General features: G+C 52.4%; 2 protein-coding genes and 1 long non-coding RNA gene across 5 annotated transcripts in view; 1 reads left to right on the top strand and 2 right to left on the bottom strand.

The window, feature by feature from the left end:
- Window positions 1–1,229, bottom strand: part of LOC109384982 (uncharacterized) — a 4,358-nt gene extending 3,129 nt beyond the window's left edge. The window contains exons 1-2 of the long non-coding RNA XR_002124536.1: window positions 914–1,229; window positions 354–471 (exon numbers count right to left, since the gene is read on the bottom strand). This is a non-coding gene — a long non-coding RNA (uncharacterized LOC109384982). The remainder of the gene's footprint in view (window positions 1–353; window positions 472–913) is intronic.
- Window positions 1–4,542, top strand: part of LOC109384981 (BICD family-like cargo adapter 1) — a 9,359-nt gene extending 4,817 nt beyond the window's left edge. Inside the window, exons 1-4 of one of the 2 annotated variants that reach the window (XR_002124535.1) lie at window positions 3,408–3,513; window positions 3,844–3,938; window positions 4,166–4,286; window positions 4,371–4,461. Coding sequence is in view for 1 of the 2 variants with exons in the window: in XM_019646820.1 (XP_019502365.1) it covers window positions 3,844–3,938; window positions 4,166–4,286; window positions 4,371–4,517 (363 nt within the window). In the remaining variant the exon portion in view is untranslated. Of the gene's footprint in view, window positions 1–3,407; window positions 3,514–3,843; window positions 3,939–4,165; window positions 4,287–4,370 lie in introns of those variants that run through there. The other variant, XM_019646820.1, reaches the window with a different exon arrangement.
- On the bottom strand, window positions 4,537–7,170 carry ABHD11 (abhydrolase domain containing 11). Of its 2 annotated transcripts, none has more exons than XM_019646819.1 (6): window positions 7,123–7,170; window positions 6,537–6,672; window positions 5,692–5,865; window positions 5,348–5,518; window positions 5,065–5,246; window positions 4,537–4,828 (listed from the first exon to the last, which is right to left on the bottom strand). In XM_019646819.1, coding segments are annotated over exons 1-6 (798 nt in total). In that variant the 5' UTR covers window positions 7,125–7,170; the 3' UTR covers window positions 4,537–4,695. The 2 variants fall into 2 exon arrangements, with proteins under 2 accessions (XP_019502364.1, XP_019502363.1); XM_019646818.1 differs by lacking the exon at window positions 7,123–7,170 and adding an exon at window positions 6,839–7,055.
- Between the last annotated feature and the right edge of the window lie 1,953 nt (window positions 7,171–9,123).

The raw sequence follows: 9,123 nt of genomic DNA, 5'->3' as shown, positions 1-9,123 counted from the left end.
CGGGCGACTCACGGCAGCCCAGCTCCAGGTTGAGCTGTTGTTCAGCATCTTAGCTGTAGAGGGCAGTGTCACTGGCCCTCATAGGTGGGATCCGAACTGGGGCCCTCTGGTGTCCCAGGCCAGCTCTTAACCAACGAGCCACTCGGCCAGCCTAATACAGCACTTTTTGAATCCATGAATGATGCTGTTGCTGGAAATATTATTCCAAGTCATGAGAATGGTGGTTTTTCATGTAAGTGATGGGTTAATATTTGTGATCTCCTTAGGGTAGCACAGAATTATACAAAATAGCAGTCTCCAGGTCTTTCCTCATTCTCTCTCCCTGCTTAATTTTTCTTCACAGTACTTCTTACCATCTGATATACTTGGTCACTTATTTATTGTCTGTCTCCCCTCACTAGAATGTGAGCTCCGTGAGGTCAGGGAATTTTGTCCATCTTCCTGTTTTATGTCCATCACCTGGAAACATGCCTGGAACATAGCAGGTGCTCAATAAATATTTGTGGCATACATGAATAACTGTAAAGCTTTTATAAATGTTTGATAGCCCAGTAGCAGCCAGGGCCATGCATGAAAAGGCAATGGAGTGGGGTGGGAAGGTAGCCTTACAGAAGCTGAGCCCAGGTCAGGAAGGCATCTAAGTCAGGGGGAGCCTGGTTGTTTTGGGAGATTAGCTACACAGGGGGATTTAACAAATTATTAAATATATTGAAGACATTTGGGGAAATGGCATAAAATATGTGAAGGGGGAAAGCTGGGATAAAGCCTATGCCATTGGACTGGAATTTAAGCTCTAAATGCAAACATTTTTTTCCATATATGTAAATTGTATTAGTTAGGGTTTTCCAGAGAACCAGAACCAATAGAATATATATATATATAGAAAGAGATTTATTATGAGGAATTGACTCACAGATTATGGAGGCTGAGAAGTCCCACAACCTTCTGTCTGTAAGCTGGAGCCTTGGAAAGCCAGTAGTGTAGTTCCAGTCCGAGTGTGAAAGCCTGAGAACCAGGAACATCGACGATGTAAGTACCAGTAAGAGGGCAGAAGACTGGTATCCCAGCGCAAGAAGTCAGGAAGAGAAAGAATTCAACCTTTCCTCTGCCTTTAGTTCTATTCAAGCCCTCAACAGATTGGATGAGGCCCACCCACAATGGGGAGGGCCATCTGCTTTACTCAACCCACCAAGTCAAATGCTAATCTCACCCTCACAGACATGCCCAGAAATAATGTTTAACCAGAAATAATTTTTAACCAGTCAAGCTGACACATAAAATTAACCATCACACAGATAAACAGATGTAAATGTGTGTTTATGTGTGTGTATAAATCTATGTCTATTGAGTGGGCCTGGAAGTAGAGATTACCTTAATGGCAACAAGCACACCTACCACCCAGTATTTGGTTTCAAAATACTAGTCCCACCAAAAAGAACCAGGTATTCTTCCAGAAACGGCTAATTCTAGGGCTGGTGCAGGGAAAAACAAGATGAGCCTGGAACATCTTATTGAGCCAGAAAGAAAGGCAGTGTTCAAAAAACGATGGCACATATCCAAACAGCAAGAGGTCAGCAAGGGGCACCTATTGACCAAACCCAGGACAATTTGAGCATTGAAATAAATGATAGGAATGGGTTATAATGCATGGAATAAAATAGGAAACCACGATCCCATATGATATAAATAAATAAATAGGGGTGAATAAAAGTTCTTTACAATAGGATATCAACAAACAATTGTAGAAGAAATTAGAAAATCATCATTTGTGAACTATTGTGGTAATAATTAATTTGGGTAAAAACATTAACGGATGCTGAAACCTATGGGTGAAAGTGGGATGAAGAAAAGGCTGTTTCAACGTCTCAAAGTACCTCCCTTCTCCCATACTTATTGAGCATGATCAAGTGATCAACATTAACACTACCAGTCATAGTTGCAAATGATATTGGATATGAGAATACAGCATCATTTCTATATTTCCTCCCAAAATGTGTAACAGTGGTCTAAATCATGAGGAAAGATTGGACAAATGCAAATTGAAGGGTGGCCTACAAAATAACTTCCCTGTAATCTTCAAAAATGTCAAGGTCATGGGCAGGCTGAGTGGCTCAGTTGGTTAAGAGCTCGCTCAAGAGTTTGAGCTCTGAGCAACAGCGTTTGAGTCCCGGCCCGAGCTGAGCTGCCGCTGAGCTGCCAACAGGTGGCAGAATGGCTCAGGTAAAAAAAAAAAAAATGTCAAGGTCATGAAACTCAGAAAGTCTGCAAATAATGTTCCATTCTAGGTTGAGGAAGACTAGAGAGATGTGACAACTGTGTACATTGCTTGATACCATATTACATTTTCTTTAACCATAAAAGGATATTTTGGGGGACACTGAGAGCAGTTTGAAATTGTTTCCAAAGAAAAAGTTAAAAAAAAAAAAAAAAGCCTGGCAACAATGTTAGCCCTTCGCCTGGCTGACTGACTCCTGCCAGCCGCAGGATTCATTTTGGATAAGTTCCTGTGGAACCCCCTTTGACTGACTGGGGGCGAGGGGCCCCTTTGAGGGGCGAGGGGCTCCCATTGCCCCTGGACTCTGACATCCTTTTCTATCTATGCTTCACGCCTGCTAGCCCTGGAGGTCCCTGAGAGCAGGGGTCCTGTCTGGATCATGGCACAAAGCAGCCTCTCGAAACACTGAATGAATTGTCTCAATGAAAGGGGTGTATTTGGGAATACAGCTCAACCCCACCTCTTCACCTGAGGTTCAACTAAAGAAATTGTCATGTTCGGCTGTTGGAGGTGTACCTGGTTGAGTGGGACCCACAAACAACAAGGAGTCATGTCTGAAGGGGCTTTCCTCGGGGATGTTGGAGGAAATATTTAGGGCCTAATCCCCAAGATGTAACCTAGCTGAAGAGGCTTCTCAATAGGGGAAATTCCCTTTTATATCTTTGATGTCACTGATATGCTCAATGATCACGTTGAGAGAGGTGTGGGACACCGAGACCCCGTCCATAGCACTGCAGACCCACAACGCTCAAGGATTAGAATGGTGGAAATATTGGAGGAATGAGTAATATTGCTAGGGAAGATGGACATTCGAGATGTTAGGAGGGATTTACCAGGAATAGTTAAACTTTTTCCTTCTATTTTCTGCTGAGGTGAGGTGATAGTTATATGTGTGGATAATGCCATTCAAGGTACCAAGGTGCCAACCCTTCAGGTTGGGGGGCTAGGGCACCTATATGTCTCTCAGCTTTGGAGCAGCCCTTGCTGCCCTTTCTCTTCTCCTGATGTGGGTAGAGCGCCCCCTTGGGGTGAGAAACACATGAGAGGCTCTGGGCCTGGCTGGAGGGTTCCAGGATCTAGGAGGGGAGGCCGAGGCCTGGCCTGCCTATCTGGGGCGGGGCTTGACAGGAGTGCCTTGCCAGGAAGGGAGGGCAAAGGGCCATGTCCCACACTTGCCCCACCCGGCTGACAAGAGTCCCTGTCACCAGGCCACCCTTTCCGTCTGAGGTTCTCGAGGGGTAAGTGTTCTGAATCCACCTTGTCTCCTTCCTGGAGATCAGGTGAGAATTCTTTTCCTCCTTGGGGGTCCAAACACTGCCCCCTATGCTTACCCTTAGGCCAGGCGGGGGCCACACTTGCCACCCCCTCAGCATGGTACACGTCTCTCCCTGCTCTATTTTCAGAAGTTCATGAAACTGGGGCACTGGGTGGCAGGTATGGTACGTCTCAGACCCTTCCCCTTCTGACATCAGCATCAGGGCCAAGACCAGAGTGGAAGGGCCCAGAGTGGGGCACCTCCTCCAGGGAAGCCCCAGATCACTGTCCCCTCCTCTGTCACCCTACAACAGAGCCCAGGATCCCAAGTGATTGGAGCACTGGGGGACACCCAGACAGAGCCCTCGCTGGATCAAGTGCTCCAGGAGCGGGATGAAGCTATTGCTAAGTGAGAGGCAATTGCTTGTGGGGGTTGGGGAGGCAGTGGGTGGCTTACCCTCAGGACTCTGTGCTGCTATAGGAGGGGAGGGGGGAGTCAGGCATTGCTGGTGGAAAAGCCATATAAACACCCACCCCATCATAAGGCAGGAGCTATGGCCACACTTACCCACCCCCAAGGCCCAGCATCAGCTCTGCAGGGCCCAGGCCTCAGGCTGTCCTCCCTGCCACCTGCAGGAAGCGGGCAGTGGAGGCTGAGCTGGAAACATGCAAAGCCAAGTTACGAGCTGTGGAGGCCCAGCTGCTGGAGGTCCTGGAGGAGAAACTGAGACTGAAGAAGGAGGTGGAGGCCTGGGAGGTAGAGTGGGAATGCCAGCCGGGCCTGGGAGGCACAGGGAGATGGACAAAGGGTTTGCCCCTAAACCTCCTCTCCTGCCCCCAGGAGGACATGCAGCAGCTTGTGTGGCAGCGGGTCGAGAGTCAGCTGCAGAGAGAGTCCAGGAGCACTTTGGGAGCCCCCATGGAACCTGGAGCTGCCAGGGCCCCCTGGGTCCGATTCCCCCTGGGTCGATGGGGGCGTTGGCGGTGAGACAGCTCAACCCAGGACCTTGAGAGCAGTGTCTTTATTTATTAAAGCTTGTGGTCTGACCACCTTTACACACTCATGCCCTCTCAGTGCCTGCCTGAGTCCTTCTGTGCAGAAACATGGAGCAGGCCACAGGGTCTTGAAGCCTGGGGTTTCAAACATGCCCCTTCTGGCCAGCAACTCAGGTCAGAAAGCCTCGGATGGCAGCCATGAAGTCCTGCGGGCGGTCGGCGTGGATCCAGTGGCCAGCGTTAGGCACAGTCTGCATCTGGGCCCGAGGGAAGAGTCGTCTAATCTCGGGGTAGTGGCTGGGACTGTCCGTCAAAGAGAAGGCCACCAGGAAGGGATGAAAGTGAGGAGATGGGGAGAGAAAGAGAGAAGTGGAGGCAGAGCCAAGAGAGATGGAGAGCTGTGTGAGCTCACATGCCCCATGGTGTTTCTGAGCTCTCAGGAGTCCCCTGCCCAAACACAAGCCCTCCCTGAGGTAGGGACCCCAGGCTGATGGCTGGATAAGTAAGGCATGCCCTGCCTGCCACCCAGCCTGGCTTACTGTACGAATTCAGAGTTTCCACCAAGGAGGAAGAGGGTAGGCCCACGGTAGGATTCTTGGCATAATGGGAAGGCCAAGATCTTGTCCACGTGCTGGGCCAAGGCATCCAGGTTCACCCTCCAAACAAAGCGGTCACCTGCCTCCACCAGGTTGGTGAGCAGGAACTGCCGGACGGCAATGTCCTGTAGGGAGTGCAGTTGGGGGAGCTCCCTGTGACACCTGAGGCCACTCCTCTTCCCTGACAGGTCCCAACCAGTACCATCTGGGGGCTTGGGGGAATCACCTGGATAACAAGGCTGAGCTGTTCATTGGCTAGTTTGCGGGCACAGGAGCGGGACACCTCAACTGGGATGTCTATGGCCTTCATGGCTGCCATGTAGGTTGGAAAGTCCGAGCTGGATGTGGTCTCCACTGGGCTGATGTCCACAGCAATCAGACGTTCCACCAGCTCTGGCTGTGGGAGAGAACCAAACTGAGGACTTAGCCTTAGGGCAGGTACAGTGGGTCGCAGACACAGTTCCCGGATCCCGAACTTGGCCATCCAAGGCTCCTTTGAGTCCCAGGTTGCCTTCTGGGCACTCAGAGTCCACAGTGGATGAGAGGAAGCCCTGGATGGGGACAACTCACCCTCTGTAGTGCCAGCAGCATGGCTGTCTTGCCTCCCATGCTGTGGCCAATGAGGACACAGGGAACTAGGCCCAGCTGGGGCAGGAGGTCCTGCAGGTCCTGGCTCATGGCTTCATAGCTCATGTCTGGGCTGTGGGGGCTGTCACCATGGTTCCGAGCATCCACTGTCAGCACCTGGGGAGTTGGGGAGAGGGGCAGCACTGGCATCCAAATTCCGGATGTAGGCAGGCCTGGAAGGCGGGCAAGTTGATGGGGTAGAGAGCCTGGGGAGAGATCCTGAAGCGGAAGAAGGGCTCAGATGGTGAGAGGGCTCAGTTCCCTAGGAAACACAGAAGAACCTGGGGCTACTCTGCCACAGAAGGGAAGGCCCAAGGAGTGTGACCACATTTCTGAAGGTCTGGCCCGGTTGGGTGGCAACCCCACAGAAGGCCGACGTCAAGAATTCCCAACAGTTGAAGCACAGAAGCATGGGCTGCTGTACGAGGTGGTAAGCCCCCTGTCATCCCTGGTGAGCAAACAGGGGCTGGCCCCCTTAGCAGGGAGGGTGTTGGCACTTAGGCATTGGACAGACGGGCCTAGCTCAGTGTGGAGCATGCACTGGACGGAACGGAGATAGACTGGATGGAACGAAGCACAAGGGAATGAATGGGGTCCATCTAGGGCCTGGGTCTGTCCCGCGGGCTCCATTCTTAGGTCAACCGCTCCTTCCATTTCTGCAGATTATCTGTCAATGCTCAACAGAGGCCCAGCACTGAGTGCAGGAAGCTGGCTAGCCTCGCCCTCATTCCTGGTCCCTCCCCCCAGGCCCCGCCTCCCGCGGAACCCCGCCTCTCCCGGAAGCTCACCCTCCGGCCTGTCTGCTGGGCCAGAGCTTTGGCGATAGAATTAAAGTTGGTTTTGCAGCCGAAGAGCCCGTGCAGAAAGACGAGGGCCGGCAGGGCCGCCTCCCCGTCCAGAAGCTTGTAGGAAAGCGGCACCGGCCTGAAGGGAGGAGCAAGGATGGGGGTAGATTCTGAGCCGGATGGTGAAGGGGTGTGGGGGGAGCGGCCCGAGAGGGGGAGGGCCCACGCGGGGAAGGTGGGGCCATCGGGGCCGGATGGAGTGGGAGGGTTAAAGGACGGCCTCCCACCGGTCGCCCTTGACTGACCTCGGCTCGGCACCGCCTTGGCCGCTGCTGCTGGGTGTGACATGAACCCTGGAGATGCTGGTTCTGAAAAGGCTGAGCCCCCTATAGGGGAGTCTCCTGGCGGAGGCCCAACGGAGCATGCCCGGGGGCCACTACCCAGCATGTACCTCGCAAGCAAGTCCTGTACCTTAGCTCCGCCTCCCGCCTTTGCTCAGAGCCCCGTCCAGTTCTGACTGGTGCCCCGCCTCTTCCCCGCCCCCTATCGAAAATTCCCCCCCGCCCCGCCTTTGCTCACAATTTCTTACATAATCTCAGAGAACAGTCAGTCCCCCTTCAGCTCCGCCTTTTGCGCCGCTACGTTATCTCCTCGGGCACCGTGACTGCGGGCGGGAGTACCGGCCCTGGCCCCGCCCCCGCGAAGCACCGCTCAGCCCCTCCTAGCTCAGAATCATTGTAGGTGCGGGTAGGGCCCTGCTGTCTGGGAATCCGGTCCCAGCCTCTCAGGGCGTCTTGAGTTTTGGCGCGAGCTCTGAGCAGTCACGGAGAAGGTTTTTGGCAAGCCAAAGAGGCTCTACCTTGGCCCGCGCCCGTCTATTTCTCTGCCCTGGTCTATTTCTCCGCTCTCACGCACCGTCCTGGGTGGGTGCCATACTTTCTGTCCTGCAGGCGGGCCGGGTGAAGAGGCGCGCAGTGCTCCAGAACGGAGGCCCAGACAGGCCAGGTGGAGCATCTCTTACCTATCCTGAGGTCGTGGACTCTAGAAAGAGCTGGGAGGGACTCTAGAGGTTATCTTCAATCATCCCACATCCCTGCCCTTTACAGTGGGGAAACTGAGGCAAACCAGAACCTCTGGTCTGCCATTCATGATGCAGTCAAGATGGGAGGCCAAGGTCAAACCCTGGCCAGGTGTTTTTGTACTGGTGGGGGCATCTGAGCTGAAATGAAATAGCTCAGATCTACTCTCTCCTCCTCACCCCCGACCCCCCATTTACCAATAGAGAAATACACTACCCTCCTCCTCTTAGAAATCACATCCTGAAGAGAGATCACCTTCCTTTAGAACCCTGACCCGCTACCATCTTTCCCCAGTCTGGGATGGTGGTGGTGGTGGTATTATCTCAGGTCTCATCTGACTTCCACTGCATTCCATTCTTCAGCAGTCCTAAGAGTACCTGCTCTTTCTACAGCATTCTGCTCAGAAATGTTCAGGGACTCCCCATCCCTAAAGTTGGGAGTTGAAACTTCATCACCGAATCCCAGGCCTCCCCCAGTCTGTTCCTACCTACATTTCCGCCCATGCTCCCCATTCTCTTATTCCGCAATGAGGCACCCAGAGAACTACATTACACACCTCCCTTTAGGTTTTACCACTCCCCTCCCCCATACTCCCACTGCTGGGATGCTGTGTCTGCCTTCCAGATAGCCAGTTGCCTGAGTCCAGGATAACTGCCACCTCCTCCTCAAGCCTTCCCAGATTTCCCCAGTTGAAACTAATCTCTTCCATGTTCTCAAAGCATTTGTCAAGTCTACTATACAGTAGTATAGAACTGACCTTTTCTGTGTCCACCATAGACTGAGGGCTCCTAGAGGACCAGAGCCATGTTTTGTTCATCTGGTGCAAAGTGCAATAGTAATTTTACTGAATAATCATAGAAAGGTTCAGGGCACTGAGGCTTAGGTGAATGTTCAGCTCATGGCTGGGTCTGTGCCCCCTCTAGGTGACGACACCTGGGTTAGCCAGGGTTACACCCTCCACCCCCCACCCACTCCGTCTTTAGGGCAGGCTGGATGGAGTCCCAACCAGTAGGAGGCATGCTAACTCTAAGGTCTAATAAATGCCTTCCTTGCTTAATGAAATGGCCCCCATCAGCCTGGGTCCTGGTAGGTGTTTTATCTAATCTGAGGAGGGCGTTGAAGTCACTGGGGACTCTACACACACCAGGTGGTGTGATCATTTGTTGTCAGCATAGTCATTAGGGAAGTGATAAGGACACCTGAGCCCTGGATGGGGGCTCATCCAAGGCCTGGGTGGGGTCCTCGGAGAGTTGATCAAGCGAAGTGTTTTCTCTAGAGTTGGTGGAAGGGGGTTCACGTAATATTGGTGATTCAGAAAGGTAGTATTTCAAACCAGTCCCCACTCCAGTCTGCTGTCTAGCCCAGCGGTTCTCAACCTGTGGGTCGCGACCCCTTTGGGGGTAGAACGACCCTTATACAGGGGTCGCCTAAGACCATCGGAAAACAAAAAGATATTTACATTACGATTCATGACAGTAGCAAAATTACAGTTATAGAGTAGCAACGAAAAT

This window comes from Hipposideros armiger, unplaced genomic scaffold (genome assembly GCF_001890085.2).
Source record: "Hipposideros armiger isolate ML-2016 unplaced genomic scaffold, ASM189008v1 scaffold_107, whole genome shotgun sequence".
In the NCBI taxonomy this organism is placed as follows: Eukaryota; Metazoa; Chordata; class Mammalia; order Chiroptera; family Hipposideridae; genus Hipposideros; species Hipposideros armiger.
This window is presented reverse-complemented; position numbering and strand designations above follow the sequence as displayed.

Excerpts from the sequence above, each read along its gene's own strand:
- ABHD11 (XM_019646818.1), bottom strand. The coding sequence starts at position 6,957 with ATGCTCCGTTGGGCCTCCGCCAGGAGACTCCCCTATAGGGGGCTCAGC. Across the intron at positions 6,673-6,838 it reads CAAGGCGGTGCCGAGCCGAG|GCCGGTGCCGCTTTCCTACA; the intron begins GTCAGTCAAGGG and ends TCCTCCCTTCAG. Across the intron at positions 4,829-5,064 it reads GGAAACTCTGAATTCGTACA|TCCCAGCCACTACCCCGAGA; the intron begins GTAAGCCAGGCT and ends TTTGACGGACAG.